The sequence below is a fragment of the Electrophorus electricus genome, chromosome 17, assembly GCF_041902795.1.
Source record: "Electrophorus electricus isolate QZ-2024a chromosome 17, ASM4190279v1, whole genome shotgun sequence".
In the NCBI taxonomy this organism is placed as follows: domain Eukaryota; kingdom Metazoa; phylum Chordata; class Actinopteri; order Gymnotiformes; family Gymnotidae; genus Electrophorus; species Electrophorus electricus.
The window spans coordinates 18,716,864-18,735,644 of NC_137513.1; the positions used below are offsets into that span (position 1 = coordinate 18,716,864).

At 42.1% G+C, this 18,781-nt stretch overlaps 4 protein-coding genes across 5 annotated transcripts; 1 reads left to right on the forward strand and 3 right to left on the reverse strand.

Moving 5' to 3' along the window:
* Positions 1-3: 3 nt before the first annotated feature.
* On the reverse strand, positions 4-6,749 carry rab30 (RAB30, member RAS oncogene family). Of its 2 annotated transcripts, XM_026995692.3 has the most exons (6): positions 6,575-6,749; positions 5,393-5,491; positions 5,032-5,115; positions 4,181-4,364; positions 3,732-3,941; positions 4-2,993 (listed from the first exon to the last, which is right to left on the reverse strand). In XM_026995692.3, exons 2-6 carry the CDS (start codon positions 5,477-5,479, stop codon positions 2,890-2,892), a joined length of 669 nt encoding a protein of 222 aa, XP_026851493.1. In that variant the 5' UTR covers positions 5,480-5,491; positions 6,575-6,749; the 3' UTR covers positions 4-2,889. The 2 variants fall into 2 exon arrangements, with proteins under 2 accessions (XP_026851493.1, XP_026851494.1); XM_026995693.3 differs by having other exon boundaries at positions 4-3,941; positions 6,575-6,745.
* Positions 6,750-7,155: 406 nt separating this feature from the next.
* ndufc2 (NADH:ubiquinone oxidoreductase subunit C2) lies at positions 7,156-8,345 on the forward strand. Its single transcript, XM_026995694.3, has 3 exons — positions 7,156-7,399; positions 7,818-7,961; positions 8,134-8,345. Exons 1-3 carry the CDS (start codon positions 7,261-7,263, stop codon positions 8,181-8,183), a joined length of 333 nt encoding a protein of 110 aa, XP_026851495.2. The 5' UTR covers positions 7,156-7,260; the 3' UTR covers positions 8,184-8,345.
* A 1,706-nt stretch (positions 8,346-10,051) lies between these two features.
* On the reverse strand, positions 10,052-10,899 carry thrsp (thyroid hormone responsive). Its single transcript, XM_026995697.3, has one exon. The coding sequence runs from the start codon at positions 10,751-10,753 to the stop codon at positions 10,337-10,339; it is 417 nt and encodes a 138-aa protein (XP_026851498.2). The 5' UTR covers positions 10,754-10,899; the 3' UTR covers positions 10,052-10,336.
* A 1,917-nt stretch (positions 10,900-12,816) lies between these two features.
* On the reverse strand, positions 12,817-17,299 carry guca1c (guanylate cyclase activator 1C). Its single transcript, XM_026995696.2, has 4 exons — positions 16,695-17,299; positions 15,927-16,076; positions 15,371-15,461; positions 12,817-15,173 (listed from the first exon to the last, which is right to left on the reverse strand). Exons 1-4 carry the CDS (start codon positions 16,887-16,889, stop codon positions 14,998-15,000), a joined length of 612 nt encoding a protein of 203 aa, XP_026851497.1. The 5' UTR covers positions 16,890-17,299; the 3' UTR covers positions 12,817-14,997.
* Between the last annotated feature and the right edge of the window lie 1,482 nt (positions 17,300-18,781).

The window sequence follows — 18,781 nt, forward strand, 5'->3', positions numbered from 1 at the left end:
AAATTAGTGTCGTAACTTGGTGTTTAATTGAGTTTTTATATGACTTGCACTCTACACAGTATGAAAATTAAAAAACAAAAACATGCCGCTCAAATATAACTGTCTGAACTAAAATACCTTTTGTCTCCAAACATGAAACTGTGATAATACTCCCAAAAGGTCATTCCAAGAAAATGGTATCGCTTTCTCTCTATGTAAAGGACATTTATCACCTAGAGAACAATAGATTTTATATAATGAAATGGTTCATAAAAATATAATAGTTAAGATTAAGAAACCTGTAAAAAGTTTTAGAATGCTCTTCTGTAAATTTGGGCCTAACACATATAGAAGAAAGGACCAAGGTCCCACTGGTAGACTGTAAAATAAAACCATCAAGTTACCTTACAAAGAGCATATTGTGCATGACATGACACAGCGCATATACAAAACAGTGTATATACACGATTAGAAAAGGTACTCACTTTGAAATAAAAATGTGTTAATATAAAATATGGCCATAATAGAGTAACAGCTAACAGGGTATCAATGTCGACACAAACATGATGCAGTCAAAGGAAAGGCTAGATCAAATCAAACGATTCCAGAGTTTAAAAGCATCATTATGTCACTGAGCAGACCACAAGTTATTTATGGATTTGGAAGAGGGGTTGTGTGGTCTGTTGAAATTCAATAAACAAAATGGCTGAATCCTTATCACAGATGGCACAACCAAAAAGAGACAAGACATTCTTAATCCTAAGAGGCATATCTATGCTGTTTTCACTCTCTTCCAAATGTACGAGTAAAAATGAATCAGAAAGTGAAATGTACATGCTTTTTAGCAGCAAGTAAAACATTGACAATTTACAAAAGATGAGATTCACAGTTCCATTGTAGTACAGGTGCAAACAACCAGAGAATATAGTCATATCGACATGGCGGTGACGATCCAATGGGTTCAAACTGATGCACAGCAACATCAATGAAGAACAGAGCAGGAACAAACCCTTCATGACATCACATCACATTGAAAAAAGAAGAATTAACCTGTTATGTTATGAAGTAATAAAACGCCAAGACTGACTGTGCTGGGAAAAAAAACAAACATAACAGATCACCCACGTGCTCACTCCCGGTCAAAAGCTTTAAACACACAGCACCAAAACTTCACTAAAGAAAAAAAGCTTCCCATTATATGCACTATATACTAATATTATATATTTACATCATATATGTTAACATATGATATTAATATAATGTTAGCTTCAAATGAGAGAAAGGCAAGATTTGAAAAACCTTCATACAGATTACTTATAGACTACATGTTGGGAGGTAAAATTTGGAATGAAACAGGCATTAAGACATTTAAACAGCACTTAGAAAGACTGAGAGGCTCCTGGCTCTGAGTGATGGTACAGAAGTCTCTACTCAATTATAAACTACATGTGGAGTTTCTTTCATACTTAGTCTACATTTTGGGGATCTAAGGTAGCCATTTACTGATGAGGATTGAACCATGTCCCTCTTTACAGGACAGTGTGCGGAAACACAGTCTCAATTCCCAAAGCTACAGGGAACATGGGTACAGAATTCCTGCAGAAATGATTGTGTTCTCTACTTTAACACAAAGGAATTAAAATATGAAGGAGTCAATATCATATCTATAATTACTGATAAACTAGTAAAGACGCTCCAAGGCATCCACAGGACGAAGGAAGTAAGACAGTTTGCAGGTGTATTACTGCATAACTAGCATGTGAGTTTTTATGAGTATTTATGTCCAAGGCTTAGAGTATTTACGTCCCAGGGGTAGAGTATTTATGTCCAAAAGGTTAGAGTATTTATGTCCCTGCTGGACTACATGGCAATCACACCACTTTATGTTCTGCTAATTTCAGGGGCCAAACGTTATTGGCAACCTGAGAACCTTAAATCAAACTGTTGTATTTAGAAATTGTTGCAAATCCTTTGCAACCAAGACTCTTTTTCAGTTCCTTCTTGTTTCAGAGTTTCTTTGCAGTCTCAAGTAAGTGAAATGCAAGCTCAGTGGAACTGAAATCAGTCATAAATAACCCCACTGGCTTTCTCATTTGGACTGACTGTCCTGCTACAAGAGGAACCAGTGGCCAATAACCTCGGAGGTATTTGGCTAGATGTGAACAGTAAAATAGCTCCTCTACACAGATTCAGCCTGCTGTTGCCCCTGTGGTCACAGACATCCAGTTCCCCAGGTAGCCAAGAAGGCCCAAGACCACCATGTTTTGAAGAACGGGAGAAAAGCACTTCCATGTTTCAAGCCTGTTCTCTTGTGATCACTCTGACGTAGACTCAGGTCGTGTACTAGCACTAGCATTGTGTTCATATGTCTCCAGAAAAAAACCAGATTAGAATACAGCTAATGTTTCATCTTTATGAGCTTTCTGCTTCATTACCACTCAGTCCTCATTTGCCAAGAACAGTTACAGACTCCTGGATGCAGGAGACACTGCTGGAACCAACGACAACGCTTGCGTTTGCTCTCGGGCCTGATGCACACACGCCTCGCAAGGACCCTGTCCAATTACACCTACTCTCCTGAAGACCAAAGAGCGTCCAAAAGCGCTGCAATTCCTAGATGCTCACCCAATATGAATGTTCACATCACTGAACTAATCACCCGTTTCATTTCAAATCCAACAATTAAAATGTGCCACCGTACACTGTTCATATAGTACAGTTTATCAGAATGTTGACATGGGCTTCATTCAAGAGCCCTAGTTATGCACAAATGCTTATTTCCATAGTGTTTATAATTGAATCGTTTTAAGTGCACTGGCCACAGAGGGTTCATGAGACAAATGCGCCCTAATCATCCAGGGTGGGTTAGTCAGCCTGCACCTAAAACTGGCTTCAGGGAACCTGGGAAATTCAATGCAAGTTCAGCAACAGCCTACACCCAAGTGACTGTATGATGAATTTAGACCGGTGCAAGCTGTAAGCCAACTGAAGGTGCAGTTCCAGCCAGTGAAGCCCTGTAAACATACAGAACACATTCAGAAACAGAAGCAAGCTCAGCTAACAACCCCCCCAAGAATGCAAAAATATGATTCTGACCAAAAAGTGATCTGACAAAAAACAAAATAGAAGTGTTCGTTAATGTGTGGATAATGCACTACTAAAGCACGTTCACAATGATGCACTCCTGGTGCACTCTAGAACCTGAAAGTGAGCAATAGGTTTAAAACATAATAATCTCATTATTAGCTGAGCTGTAGAGCTGAACTAGGGTGGATGGCAACACACCACAGTACACATTTTGTGTTCTATGTTAGCATGTGAGATGCTAATATTCTGTGACTTAGAAAGTGGGGTCACACTGCTGGTGAAGACCTGTATTTTTGCTCAAATATCTCATATAGTAGACACATTTGCTTATACATGTATAGCGTTATACTGAAGTGCATCAAATCTCATTGTCTGGCCTGTGAGTTTCCTTTACATACACCAGCTAGCATTTCGGCGCCCCTTAGTGGTAGCAGCATACGTCGTCTCCGCTCGGCACTCTAGGCGTAGAGGGAGCAGTTTTAAAAATACGCAGAGTTCTGGTAAGCATTAAACAAGTGAGCTCAACAGTAGAGTGGCAGAGAGAGACCATTGCACGCATGCAACCACCCCTGCCCCCGATGGGGGAGGAGCTAGAGCCATTAGCCAAATCAGCCATGAGCTGCTCTAGTTGACGCTGCAGCAGCTGAGGTAGCTGATTGGCTTGCCTTCTCCTGGCACAGGGGCTCGGTCTGTGTTGTCCAGCGTGTTCTGCTGGGCCTCCCGGATCAGCTCGCAGGCCAGATCCAGGAACAGCTTCTCCACGTTGTCTGACTCTTTGGCGGATGTTTCCAGGTACAACATACTCTGTGCCTCAGCAAACTCCTCTGCTCTCCGTACGGGGACCTCACGCCTCTCAGCCAAGTCAGTCTTATTCCCTGTTAACAACAGCAGCAGGATCAGCAAGGTCAGTATAGTACTCAGAACGAACCCAGCCAAGTCTGTACGTGTAAATTTATTATTAAACAAAAAAAATGTATTAAACATCAATAAAGATGTGTGTTTACAGAACAGTAACTAGACACCAAAATATTCAGTAAATCTATTTACACAAAGCAATTGTGTTGGCTGCTTTTCTAAGGGCTGTATAGGGTGGGGAAACACTGCGAATGCTCACCAACTAAGATTGTCACCACTTGGTTGTTGGCATACTGCTCGATCTCCCTCAGCCACTCAGGTAGGCAGCGGAAGGAATCCTCGCAGGTGATGTCATAGGTGAGGATGAGGGCATTAGCGCTGCGGTAGTAACTCTGTGTGATGGAGCGGAACCTCTCCTGGCCTGCTGTGTCCCAGATCTGGAGCTGCACACATCAGAAAATCTAGCGATCAATGCAGCCGCTTGGTGGCTGAACCAGGACTCGCTGGGCCCAGTTTCCACGTGCACTAAAACGGGAAACGGGATGAGGTCACCTCTTAATTAAACTATGGAGTAGAACATCCATATCCAGAAACAGTTCACTGAAAACGGGGTTTCAAGTCACAAAAATGTCTTGTATCATTCCAGGCCCTTACTGGATATATATATATATATATAAAAACACACACACACACACACACACATTATATATGAACCTGCAGCACCTGCCTATAACAAAAATATTCAATAGTACAGAACAGTAAATCCTGGGCTCAGTATCAGAGTAGACTAAATATTATATATATATATATACATACATACATACATACATACATACATATATATATATTCATACATGCATACACACATATATACACATATACATATTATATGTGTGTGTGTGTGTGTGTGTGTGTGTGTAATATATATATATATATAAAAGAACCTGCAGCACCTGCCTATAACAAAAATATTGAATAGTTCAGAACAGTACAGAACAGTAAATCCTGGGCTCAATATCAGAGTAGACTAAATCCTGGGCTTAGTATCACAGTAGACTAAATAAATATATATTCTTCCAAAGAGCTTCTGAAGAAATGGCACACACATACCTTTACCTTCATCCCTTTTATTTCCACAGTTTTGATCATGAAATCAACCCCGATAGTGGCACCTTGACCAGGTGGAAACAGGCCCTAGAACCACAGAAACAGGGACAGACACCACAAATAAAAAGTATAATCTAATTACACTCAGGCCATTATAAAGGACTGAATGGGTTTCTAAAGGGCACAGGCCAGCCACCATTAGATCCAGACCAGAAGGCTGGATGTCACCTAAAACACGCTAACAGGCCATGAGAGGAGGCCTGCCTGATTTGCGGAATCATAACTGATCTGAACTACTGTCAATAATTAGTTTATATCATAAACATTTTTATTGGAATTTAACACAAAGAAGAAGAGCACAGACCTGAGTGAAGCGTCTGACGAGGCAGGTTTTGCCCACACCTGCGTTTCCTACCAGCACTATTTTAAACAGGTAGTCATAATCCTCCATGGTTGCACTTCGCTGAGCAGCAGGAAAAGATGAATGATTTAGAACCATGTAATGCCAACTCACTAGCCAGTCTTACTTCAGCTTCTGGGATTCTTCAACTTCTCCTAGAAGTCCTAATGCATGTACAACCTAAATAATTTGCACAATCACACGCTTTACTGAATCCTCATAAATAAGTAATATTTTCTTATTTTAATTTACTCTTAGACATTTCTAAAATAGGTTCAATTATACTTGAGTCATCCTTGAAAGAAAGAAAAGAAGAGCTGACAGCACTCTGCCAAATGAGCAGAATTCTTTAAGATAACAGATTAAATGCTTTGTTGTATTTTGTCTCCCTCTACGTGTCATGTTGCCATGGGCAAGCCCTGTTGTGCATGCGTTTAAATGGTCTCGTTGCCAAGGCCCGTGCTAGGATGCTGAGAGGACTGCAATAAAGAAACAAGGCATATAAAGAGGGGCCATCCCATGCCAAGCCAACACACACACACACACACACACAAAAAACTTCTGTCTGCAATAATCATGAGAAAATGAAGACCATGATAGACCATGACTGTGATTTTTGAAGTATTTGAAAAGCAGAGCCAAACTGAACAGTGCTGCTCTGTTCTCAGTGTGCTGCCGAGGAAAATATATATATAAATATAAATAAAACCACTGACCACTTATTTTCCTGCAGAAAGGTACCAACAGAGACAAAAACTGATTTTCTACTTCTAACCCAAGTGAAGATTTCTGGCTAACTTAGCTAGGCTAGCTGTCTTAAATCAAATGCTGCTTTACTGAGCTTCCCTAGTCAGTCCTAGTGAAGAGAAGGACGTCCGCAGTGATGGAGAGCAAGCAATAAACCCCAGGACTGTTTATCAAGGAGGAATAAACCCCAGTACTGTTTATCAAGGAGGAATAAACCCCACCACTGCCTGCTTTCATTCCTCATTACCCTGAAAACGGACTGTTCCTTGTTTTATAAAACAACAGCAGCTGTTCTTAGCCAGCTATCCAGTAGAATGCGTGTATCGTCCAGCTGGGTCCCTCCTCGGCTGCACTACTTCACATAACGGATATAAATGATGTTCATGTGCCTGCACTTACCGGACGGACGGGGATTCACCCCAGACTGATTTACTCCGCAGCCTTCCAGTCTGTCCTACGGCCTTTATCCAGCACGTTACACCAAACCCGTCCTCCCAGTCTGGGTTTCTGCTCCCAGTGAGTGCAGTTCCCTTCGCTTCTATAATGACATCATGCCTACCGCCTCTCCGGTAGAAACACGAACCCGAAACAACGGGAACGGGAGCGCGTTGAACTCTGGGACTTGTAGTGCGGTTCGGTGATACAACGCTATATGCACGGGGATGACCAAACACGTGATTTCGGTCATAACGGTGAACGATGAAAGCCGTGCCAAGCGTGCAAATAAACGGCGCGTGTTTACGGCTGTGTCGTGGCCGTGCGCAGATGACACTTGTATTCGATTAAGAACTGTCTAACGCTGCGCCTATACTGTGGTCAAAACGATACGAAGTTGTTTTATTTTCGATTAAAGGGTCAATATTATGTTTCAAACAGTGTGGACAAATATACGCCATAAAGGTTATGTCGCATGATTAAATATTCCTATTCTCTCGAGCCTTGTTTAGGAAGAGCGGAACCTTTGGAAGAATGTCGCGTTTTCCTGCCGGACTACATAGGTGGCGCTTCCTGCTAAACATTGTCCTTGCTTCGTCTGCGAGGTGCTGTTCAGTAGGGAGCTCAGTTTTAGCTCAACTATAGGAGAGATGGGCTTTCTCCCGGATGAAGCGAAGGGTCTCCCTCCTCCTGCGGTTATGAACAGGAACTCCGTGTGGCTGGGTCTGTGTGGCTGGGCCACAGCGATGCTGGACAACAGCTTCAAACGGAGGCCTGCGCTGAGAGCGGGTGAGTCTCTAACAGCTGATTTGAGCACACCTGAGCTGAGCACAGCTGTCTAATAAACGGAGGAAATATAGATTATTTGACCAATTACACTAGAAGTTAATATCGAGGGACATCTTAGCTGACGCTATGTGCTCTGTGGTCACAGTCATAACAAATCTCCCCTCGAAGGTTTCTAAAGGTCTGTCCATAACAGAGCATTACATATGGCAGTGGTTTCTCAGTGGTTACTGGACTAGTAATCAGAAGGCTGCCAGTCTCACCACTCTCGGCCCTCTGAGCAAGACCCTTAACCCTCAGTTACTCAAGCTGTGTTCAGTCATAATTGTAAGTCGCTTTGGATAAAAGTGTCTGCTAAATGCCCTAAATGGAAAATGTGCAGTTTCAGTTCAAACTTGTTACTGTGTTTGGTTTTATGCAGGTGTCCACCGTCAAGCATTATTTGTAACCGTTGGCTGGTTCATTGGCTACCATTTAACCAAGCATGAAAACTACACGTATGCCAGGTTGGACAGAGACATGAATGAATACATGCGTCTACATGCTGAAGACTTTCCTGAGAAAGGTACCAGCATATCTAAATTGATGTCATTGGGTTTTTTTTTAAAGATTTAAAATTTGAGTAATTTTTTTCAGCTTTTCTCTTGTTTTTCTGTGTTATGGTTTTGTCATTTTAATAAGATAAGAAACAGTCGTATCCTGTTTAATGCTATATCGTTGCCATATTACTTTTTCAGAAAAGAAAACTTTTGCAGAGATTGTGGAGCCGTTTCACCCCATCCGCTGAGCAGAGCCATCGATGTCACAAACATGGAGATTTTGTGGAAGTTCTGCATGTAGCTGTGAAGGTGCACATACTATGTTGAAACTTCCCCAAATATACAGTGTACAATAGATGATTTATTGAACATTTTGTTTCTAATATTTGATTAAACAACTTAAAACATAACTTGCATATTCACGGTTTCATTTTGCATTTATCTGAGGATAAGTACAGGGTGGATAATGGGAAGACTCACTAGTGCAAACCCTCGATTACTCACTGATGAATCAACACAATTACAATTACATTTTAGATTCCATGTCCAGGTGAGCACCCTGTAAGGTTTCATTTGACTTTTCTGTGTTTTCTAGTTTTGTTTTAACCCTAAAGCACGGCCATGTTTTGTAATACCTAATTAAGTGCACATACCGTTCCGTAATAATTAGTAAGCATTAACAAAAACACTAATGATTCATTAAAATGTAACAATCCTGAAGAGGTCGAACAGCTCAACACTCTACAGCCTCGGTGAGCCAAAAGGGCCGCAGTGATCACAGGCTCACACAAACTCAGATAAATGTTGGAAAATGTCAGGACTGATGAATTTTGATTTCTGCAACAATGTATAAGCATGGGGTCAGAATTTGGCATAAAACAGCATGAATCCATTGCCCCAGCCTGACTTGTTTCAACTGTTTAGGCTGCTGGTAGTCGTGATATGGGGATCTGAATGCCCCCTTCTGGGGTATGTGTGTATGTACCATGGGTATATGTGCATTCCTTAATGGCCACAGTTTACCATCTTATAATGGTGTCATGTCAAACTGGTGCCATGACCCTGACAGTGAGTCCAGTGAGCCGCAGTGTCTTCTCCAGTCACCGGGCCAAGAGTATCTTTGGGATGTGGCAGAACAGCAGATTTGAATGTGCAGCTGACAAATCCACAGCAGTTATGTGATGCCAGTATGGTGAAGTGGACCAAAATCCCAGATCCCAGTTATGTGATGCCAGTATGGTGAAGTGGACCAAAATCCCAGATCCCAGTTATGTGATGCCAGTATGGTGAAGTGGACCAAAATCCCAGATCCCAGTTATGTGATGCCAGTATGGTGAAGTGGACCAAAATCCCAGATCCCAGTTATGTGATGCCAGTATGGTAAAGTGGACCAAAATCCCAGATCCCAGTTATGGGACAACCTTGGTGTTACTCTTTCACATTCTCTCTGTTTCACATTCTCTCTGAGCTCTTTCAGTCTTGCCTTTTCCAGCCATTGGTGTAGGATTGTCTCATGTCAGACACCCCTATTAACTGTCAGTGGTACATTCCATGCAGGGATTTATACTGCCATGGTGCCTCCTCTGTTTCCATGGTAACCACGTCTCCCATCTGTCTGAGGCACTCCCTCTTCAGCTCATCCTTGGGGGTGGGGGGTCTTGCTTGAATGTATTCAGTAATGTTTCAGGTCTCACTGGATTCAATGGTAAGTGGGCTACTGGAACAATCCACACATGAATGAGGTTGGACGACATGGAAGGATTGTGATTGGATGATGAAACACTGCACATAGAATCTCCTGATAACCTTCTCATGCCAAAGGGCACAGAGCTCAAGCAAAAACAACCCATTTCAATTTTCACAACGTTAATGCCACCTTTGTGTAAACCCTCACACATTAACACATTTTATATATATTTATATATATATATATATTTATATATATATATATATATATATATATATATATATATATATATATATATATGTATAAACACAGTATATATAGAGTGTATATATAGAGTACCCTATTCAATAATATATATATATATAGAGAGAGAGAGAGAGAGAGAGAGAGACAGTACCCTACTCAATATTTTTCTGGCTTATGAATTATGAAATGTTCGCTAGAACCTTAAGAGAATTTTCAAGATTTTCATATTTATTTAGTTTTGTGTGTAACAATAGGTTTTTTGTATTTTATTTATTTCTGTATTTATATTAAGTTTTAACAATGTTTCATATTCACGGAAATGGGAATGCTGTTATGTAAGACAACTGTAATTTTATTGCCCATGACATTATTTTCACCAGGTTGTGTAAGATGTGCCGAAGTAGACCTTAGATGTTGTGATAGGCAGGTGGTCACTTTATAACAAAGACTTGTTATTCAAGGTGTGATCTAATTCCCAATGCCCACAATATTCAGGTATTTATCTGTCAGGTCCTGGGACTTCTTTGTCAGGCTGCTCATGAGGGAGAACAGCCCTCGCAGGTGGAAATGAAAGAATGCCTCTGGGTCCATGTTTGGCAGGGCCTCCAGGCTTCTGCGCAGGGCCACGTGCTCCTTAGCATTGCTGTCGTCGGCGGAGACAAGGCCGCTCTCCACTGCGTTCCTGATGGCCTTCAGCAGGTGATAGCAGTCATACAGGTCTCTGCTGCTCTCTGCAGCCTGACCGTCCAGGCTGTCATCGGCGGGAACGTCTCTCAGCAGACTGGGCAGCAGCACGGTCTGTTCCATGTTGCGCACGGCCGTGCCGTAGTGCTTCAGGGCCAGCGTCAGGGACTTCCTGCTCAGCTTGTTCTCGTTCCCCTGCATGCTTCTGGATCAAATTCAGGTGGCTCCAAATCTGACGGAAGGGCGTTGTTGTGGCGGAGAGGCCTGGGTGAAGTGCAGCACGGTGGGACACCGCTGTGCTTTTACAGCGCGCTGCTGGCACTGAGTGGGTGGGGCCAGTGCTGGTGGGCAGGGCCTTAGGGAGAGGTATGATTTGTGGCTGCCACGAGATGTAGCAACCACCACTTTCATAATTAGATTTTTTTTTTTTTACAAGCTTACATATTAGCTGGCCAATGTCAAGGCCATGCAGCGGTCACAGAGATCTGTGCAAGTCACTGACCCCAGTGTAACGGTTCAGATCACACCATCCATTTTAGCAAATCATGTACAGTATTCACCCTCTTCAGAGAGATTTATTTTTGGCCAGCCCAGAGCACAGGTTTTCAGTGAACTGAAATATTGCAACCCCTAACCTTGAGCTGAATTATAAAAATATGTTAATAAGTAGTATAAAATAAGGTTGCATCATAAGATGGACTTTTTGGACTGACAAACAGGGAACAAATGTACTTTATTAACCCTGTGAGTTTGATTATATCCATCCCCTAAAGGCAAATCCCAGCAAGACTGACCAGCTGTCTATCAGTCTAGATGTCCCCCTGTGTATCACTCTAGATGTCCCCCTATGTCAAGACTTTGGCATCTCACTATAGAACTCTTGGATCATTACAACCACCAAGGCAGGCGACCTTCGGCTACTACCACATAACTAAGCATCTGTCTCTTCCCAAATCACAAATGTGTCAGGTGAAGTAAGACCAGCTTCTACATACCTAAAAGCATCTCACCCAAACCATGTTCTGCACCATGCTGCCTTAGAGTCTGTAGTACTACTCAACTTAAACCACCATCCCTCAGGACTCTGTCCTGGCCCCCAGGAGATGGGACAGACCTTCACTGGCTGTCTTCAAACAACAACTGAAGACTCACTTCTACAGAGTCAATAAGCACTTAAAATCTTTTACTGTCTTCTTTCTCACTGTAGCCCGCACTCCTCTGTGTTCTTTAGGAGAGTATTCTTGACGCTAGCCTGTTTTGGCTAGCATGTTTCAACAGAGACTACAGAGCTCCTCTGTGAGTCGCTCTGGACAAGGGCATTTGCCAAATGCTATGAATGTAAATGTAAATGGTCACTGAAAAACTAAGCATTCCCTGTGTCTGGGAATCTGTTTGAACAGAGACATTTGGGCATGTTTTCAGATGTCCCCTGTTCCTGCTGTGAAGACGTCCACACCAGAGGCCTTGGAGATCCCTTAGAATATGCCTACACCAATTATTATCAGGATACAAACAAATAAAACAATATATTGGCCAGATTAGCATGTCGCTTCTGTATCATATACCAGTCCAACCAGCAGAGATCTTCCTGATGTGAACTGATGAAGAGACTAAGGAAAGAGATCAGAAATATTCTGAGGGAGCTCTGAAGTTGATTACTAAAACTGACCCAGGCTGAGCACGTGGGAGTGACAGCCTTAAATCATGTTCAAGCGCATAATGTATGGAAGTTCAAATATGACCCTCCAATTTAAATGTGGTACTATATTTTGTAATCACATGTAATTAAAGGAACAGTTAACCTGTTAAAGAAAGAGAGGGGGTGACTGATTGGTCACTTTGTCATGACTCTTGACCCCTGAGTGAAGGGAAGGAGGTCTCTGGGACCTGGGATTTAAACTCCCTGATGTGTGATGTGTGGACTCGGGTGCTGTACTAAAAGCTGGATATAAAACACTGATACTTCAGGATTTATCCATGTAATGTAGATTCAAACAAGACTGTTAGGAACAAATTGCATTAAGGAGTTCATGCTCTGGAAGGACAAGGTCACAGTATGAATGCATAGACAAAAGAATACCCCAGTACAATGCCCCAAAAGAATACCCCAGTAAAATACCCTAAAAGAATACCCCAGTACTCCAGTAAAATACCCTAAAAGAATACCCCAGTACTCCAGTAAAATTCCCTAAAAGAATACCCCAGTACTCCAGTAAAATTCCCCAAAAGAATACCCCAGCACACCAGTAAAATTCCCCAAAAGAATACCCCAGTACTCCAGTAAAATTCCCCAAAAGAATACCCCAGTACCCCAGTAAAATACCTTAAAAGAATACCCCGGTATCCCAGTACAATACTCCAGGCTCATCAAATTCCTGTGTAATCAGAGCCTAACAGCTGAGAATCACCTGAGAGAATAGAATACTGAAATACTGTAACGATCAATCAATCAATCAATCAACAAAGGTATAAAATAAATGGATTTGAAGCTCGTTACTCATTGCCTTAAAGGGGAAGGAACTGGCACTCATCCTCACCTTCTTTGTGAGATGTGGTTACAGCACTAGAAACACTAATATAACAATTCACTAAAAAGAGACATTTTTAGATTTTTTAAACATTTATGCTACACTGTACACTGTCCTGCAGCTGTTGTGGCAGACACAAGTTTCACTCTTCTGGCAAGAACTACTGGCATTATTAACCATGTCAAGGAATATTTACAAAAATGTCACAATAAAACTCAATGGTTCATGGCACCTGTCATGTTGAACTTACAGAATGACCAATGTCCAAACTGGATACCAGTGATGCAATCCTGTTTAAAAGATTTCATTCCTTGCACAAGTGCGCATGCTGGCAGAACGGAACATGGTTCTGGAACACAACGCCCCATACAAAGGAGACATTACTGACCCGACAGCAACCCTGATTCTAGTTGTTAAGTGGGGCATGTTGCTCTGATAATGTTTGCCTCTACTGATTATTCTTGTAGTATTTATTCGTTTAAAGCATTTGAGAGTAACTGAGATTAATACTTATTGTTACCTGTTGCTATAGTTTTCTACTATAGCTACAGGTAACAATACAACTATGGTATGGATACATATATGGTGCTGATATATATTTTGGCCTATTTTCATATAAAGAGAAGGTACATCACACCTCCTACCCTCCACTGCAGACCTTCAGTGATTAAGAACAAGAAAAGGAACCAAGCACCCAGAGGCCACGTCCAGACACAGTGACAGACAGTAACGGATAGACACGTAATGGGCACAGACAGTGACGTCCAGACACAGTGACAGGCACAGACAGTGAAGGGCAGACACAGTGACAGGCAGACACAGTGACATCCAGACACAGTGACAGGGACAGACAGTGAAGGGCAGACACAGTGACAGGCAGACACAGTGACATCCAGATACAGTGACAGGCACAGACAGTGAAGGGCAGACACAGTGACAGGCAGACACAGTGACATCCAGATACAGTGACAGACAGTGACGTCCAGACACAGTGACAGGCACAGACAGTGACGGGCAGACACAGTGACAGGCAGACACAGTGACGTCCAGACACAGTGACAGACACAGTAATGGGCACAGACAGTGGTGCAGTAACACACTAACATTTCATTGAATCAGTGCTGTAGACGTTAATGGGTGTTACAATGAGATGAAATTGGTGAGAGTTGTGTAAATGGTGTGTGAAATGAGGAGGTCACTGTATAATCTGTTTAGTGGAGGAACTCTGGGATTGTTGTGACTGTTCTGAGAATGTTGTCCCACCCCCTCATGTCAGGTAAAAAATCATCAAAAAATGTACTGCCTGGTGAAGACATACAGGCAGATTCTACAGTTTATTATTTTTTAAAGGTGAATTAAACACATTCAAAAGCATTCAGAAAAATAATCTGTAAGAAATCTGTCTTCTATCAGTGTGTGTGTATGTGTGTGTGTGTGTGTGTGTGTGTGTGTGTGTGTGTGTGTGTGTGTGTGTGTGTATATAGTATACAGAAACATTCAGAGAGGATGTGGCCTCTATTACTAATTCAAGGAAAACTGTTATACAATCAGTTGTCCAAGGTTGAGCTGCACAGCTGAGTGCCTCAGTACAATCAGCATATCAGGGACCTGGACAGGGATTTGTAAAAGCATTATAATTGTTTGATCAGGAAAACCTCTCAGTTCCCTTAGGACAATAGAGTATTCCTGCCCGTGCATGGTCCAGCGATCCCCTACTTACTTCTGCTGTTGGCCTCATTTTGTAGTGATTTATAAATCAAACTGATTGAGGAGACCAGAACTTCAGGAGACAGAGAGCAAACGAAGACATGAAGTCACTCACTGAAGTTCATTGCTCATGCTCCCTTATGGATGAGCTCCAACATCTATCCATCCTTCTTAGCCCTGCCTGTTCTCTCTGTTACTGTCTGGAGGTCTTCACTCTACACAGGCCTCGTGTCCACAGCTGGGCGTGGTTCTGTCATGGTGTGGCTGGCTTTGCCCTTTGACTATTATCTCCAAGACATGGGTGAGGTCCATCATCTTGGTGAGCATCTCCATGATGTCAGGGTGCTCTCTGGCTCCAGTGATGAACTCTTCCAGAGTCAGCTCACCTACATCAGAAAGTATCACGTACCGAGTATCACACAGAGATACAGTAGCATGCTGATCATTGGGTTAATTCTGGAACAAGCAGTTAATCTGCATTTACAGTTAATCTGGATTAATTATTTCTTTAAGTAATGGTGATCAGTAAGGCAAATAAGTATCTGGAAAACTGTTCCTTAGAGCACATTAAGTTTAATATCACCTTCATTGTTGACATCAATCCTTTCATAAATCAGCGTGACGATCTCCTCTGGAGGGACGTGGTCATAGCTATGGGTAATGTCCTGGATGGCCTGTGTAAAAATCACCCAACATTAGTGTTTGTCTCTCTACACTCTCCAGGCCGCCATGATTTTTAAAAGAATTTTTAAAAATTCAACATAAAACTTTAAAACTTACTTATGATAACAAAACGTAATTTCAGTTATAATCAGGCATGGTTGAATTGGAATCTACATAACTGCATAATGATTACTTAAACAACTAAAACACAGATGTCTGGAAGAAAGTGTGAAAATGTGATGAACACAAGATGTACTAGAAAAGGAGAGCAAAGAGACAAGCCAAGGAGCATGATGGGACAAGGAGCATGATGGGATTAAGTGAGGATTAAGAACCGAGGATCTAAAGACTTAGAGCAGGTTGAGCAAGACTCATCTGACTTTTTTTTAACTTTTTTCAAGGATAATATTTCCAAAGTCTCTTTCAGTTCCAAATCCCCTCAGTCCTAAATGTCTGCGTGAAATGAGTGGGAATACCTTAAATATAGTCTCCATCTCCTCTTTATCGATCTTTCCATTTCCATCTTGGTCAAAGAGTTTGAAATACCACTTTAGTTTCTGGTTTATCTCCCTTTTCAGTAGCAGACTCACTGCTGCTATGTACTCCACAAAATCTATATACCCATCCTGGAAAAGAAACAATTATGGTTATTGTTTAAAAAATGTGGAATAAGAACACATAAATGCAGTGGACCATCAAATAAACAAATAATGTTAAATAAATAAATAGAACAACCTTAGCCTTGGTACTGCAGTAGGTGCTGGGAACAGAAGCAACAGAACCAAGCCCAGTGTGCCATACTGCAGAATCAGTGTCACTGTCACAATGTGATTTTATTCATGACATGGTGGATGGCAGGTTATTTAATTTAATATTAAAATGTCTTTCATAGTAATTACGCTCATTAACTCCACGCTTCTCTGCTCTGATTATTATTACAGTCTGTCGAACAGGCTGTGATCTGGTCTACATGCTCAAAATGAGTTTCATTAGACCATAATAAGATTAGTAAACACAGAGATAAGGCAAAAAAGCACACCCATACCTCCGCTTATCTTTGCCTGTGCTGATAAACACCCCCACACCTCCGCCTGTGCTGATAAACACGCTCGTACCTCCGCCTGTGCTGATAAACACCCCCACACCTCCACCTGTGCTGATAAACACCCTCGTACCTCCACCTGTGCTGATAAATGTCCCCGTACCTCCGCCTGTCCTGAGACACCCATTGGGTTTGCTCTTACCCCGTCCATGTCGAAGGTGCAGAAGACCTGGTCCACATAGCTGCTGGCCTCCTCAGTCATGCCTTGCATTTGCAGTATGTTCTTCAGCTCAAACAGCGTGATTAGTCCTGATGGCGACTCCCGCATGAACTTGTTATACCAATAGTGCATGTCCTCAGCCAGGATGTCATCCAGGTTAGAGCCGTGGGCTCCCATCACGCCTGGAGGGGAGAGCCCCGGAGAGGTGAGCTCCAGAGGGGTGAGCTCTGGAGGGGTGAGCTCTGGAGGGGAGAGCCCTGGAGAGGTGAGCTCTGGAGAGGTGAGCTCTGTGGTGGAGCGCTCCGGAGGGGTGAGCTCCGGAGGGGAGAGCCCCGGAGAGGTGAGCTCCGGAGGGGTGAGCTCTGGAGGGGAGAGCCCCGGAGAGGTGAGCTCCAGAGGGGTGAGCTCTGGAGAGGTGAGCTCGAGAGGGGTAAGCTCTGGAGAGGCTGCAGGAGCTCTATGGGCTCACCCTCTGACTCAGTGGAGAACTCAGCCCAGGGACGATCTCCAGAGAGCCTGCAGCTCTTCTGACTCGTTGGAAAACAGCAGACCTGAGCTAAAGCCTTTAATCCTTTTGGAAGCTAAAAGGAGAGATCCTGACCCTGACCCTTTAACAGGATGACTGAGGGCTTCCAGGAACTGGAGGAAAAACACACAGCAAATGAAAAAAAAAACCTGTCTGGAACCTGACACCACTCCTTTATGGAAGATTGAAAAAACCCAAATCTTAACATTAATATTTTATGTTATTGTGAGGGATAAAGTAGTTATTTTAAGTTTAAGAAGAATGAATTGTATATTTTCAAAAAATAAAGCTTTATCCTCTTATTTAATTAGAGATATTGGGGTGTATTCTAACCAACTTCTAGGCAGTAACGTCTTTTGAGGCTCGAGCAGGTGGCCAGAATCTGTGCACACGGGACTACAAAAGAGCTGTTAACATGCCTTCACTTACAGTGATGTTAACCAGCTGAATCTGAAAATTGAAAAAAAAAAACACTCTTCTGACTTGTCCTTCTTTTCAAATTCAACCCTACAGGTAAACATGAATTGTTATTCTTAACATCAAAGGCTGAGCTGGATTGGGGAATCTGGGAGTGTGTCTGGGAGTCAGTTTGGCAACCAGTTTTTTTCCTTACTGCACTCAGCACTGAGGCCTTACCTCCCTGCCAAATCTGGCAGCTTGAGTGCTGGGAATTAGAGTGAAGGAGCACTGTGTGGCTCTCAAAGGGTTACAACAGTTACCTCAAATATAACCAGTGAAGATGATGACATCACTTCCGACTTCACAACTCAGAAAATGCAAAAAGAAACATGGAACCGACATACTTTGAGTGTACCAGCAGCTCAAGGCAGCTGACAGCTTTAATATTATATTTTATCTCAGGCATTTTTGCCACATTGTTTCAAATTAAAATTGTATTTTATTTTTTTTTATATGACCAAGTTTTAAAAGAATAAAAAGAACAAAGAACAAAAAAGAACAGGTGTGTTCAGGCTGTTTGATGTGTGCTATGAGAACAGGGTCTGGGCAGAATCTGCAGTGTGCGTTTTACCAACAGACTGATCCTTTTGTGACCTTTTCATGACCTCTTGTTTATAACTAACACACACACACACACACACACCTTGGTGTTGGTGTGTGATGTGTACATAGGTGAGCATGACCAGTGTGAATCTAATCTCTAATCTCTACAACAGATCAGCCTCATTTAGTTCTACAAAACTCTTCATAATGCATTACAAATACTCGCAATAGCAAAAACATTAGAGGTCTGAAATATTATGGGTTTATCTAATTGTTATTGTTTAGAATGTATAACTTGCCCAGAATCTCTTTAAAAGTATAGCAGCTAACGTGTAAAGTCTGTGTGAAAACTGTGAACCCTTTATGCACTTATTTCATGCATACGATGGTAAAATTCTTGCATAATGAAAACACACTAAATATAGCTGAATTAATGTTTCTAAATGTTGTAAAACTGACATACCTGTGCATGTCTGGATGTGAATTAAGTTCCTAATTAACCATGAACATGGTAGTTGTAAGCAAGACCCATATAATGTAA

Coding starts and splice junctions, on each gene's coding strand:
- rab30 (XM_026995692.3), bottom strand. CDS start 5,479: ATGGAGGATTATGACTACCTGTTTAAAATAGTGCTGGTAGGAAACGCA. Junction 3,942..4,180: donor AGTGGTGACAATCTTAGTTG/GTGAGCATTCGC, acceptor TGTTGTTAACAG/GGAATAAGACTGACTTGGCT. Junction 2,994..3,731: donor AGCCCCTGTGCCAGGAGAAG/GCAAGCCAATCA, acceptor GTATGTTTACAG/GGCTTCACTGGCTGGAACTG.
- ndufc2 (XM_026995694.3), top strand. CDS start 7,261: ATGGGCTTTCTCCCGGATGAAGCGAAGGGTCTCCCTCCTCCTGCGGTT. Junction 7,400..7,817: donor GAGGCCTGCGCTGAGAGCGG/GTGAGTCTCTAA, acceptor GGTTTTATGCAG/GTGTCCACCGTCAAGCATTA. Junction 7,962..8,133: donor TGAAGACTTTCCTGAGAAAG/GTACCAGCATAT, acceptor TTACTTTTTCAG/AAAAGAAAACTTTTGCAGAG.
- thrsp (XM_026995697.3), bottom strand. CDS start 10,753: ATGCAGGGGAACGAGAACAAGCTGAGCAGGAAGTCCCTGACGCTGGCC.
- guca1c (XM_026995696.2), bottom strand. CDS start 16,889: ATGGGAGCCCACGGCTCTAACCTGGATGACATCCTGGCTGAGGACATG. Junction 15,462..15,926: donor AGATGGAGACTATATTTAAG/GTATTCCCACTC, acceptor ATTTTTACACAG/GCCATCCAGGACATTACCCA. Junction 15,174..15,370: donor GATTGATGTCAACAATGAAG/GTGATATTAAAC, acceptor TTTCTGATGTAG/GTGAGCTGACTCTGGAAGAG.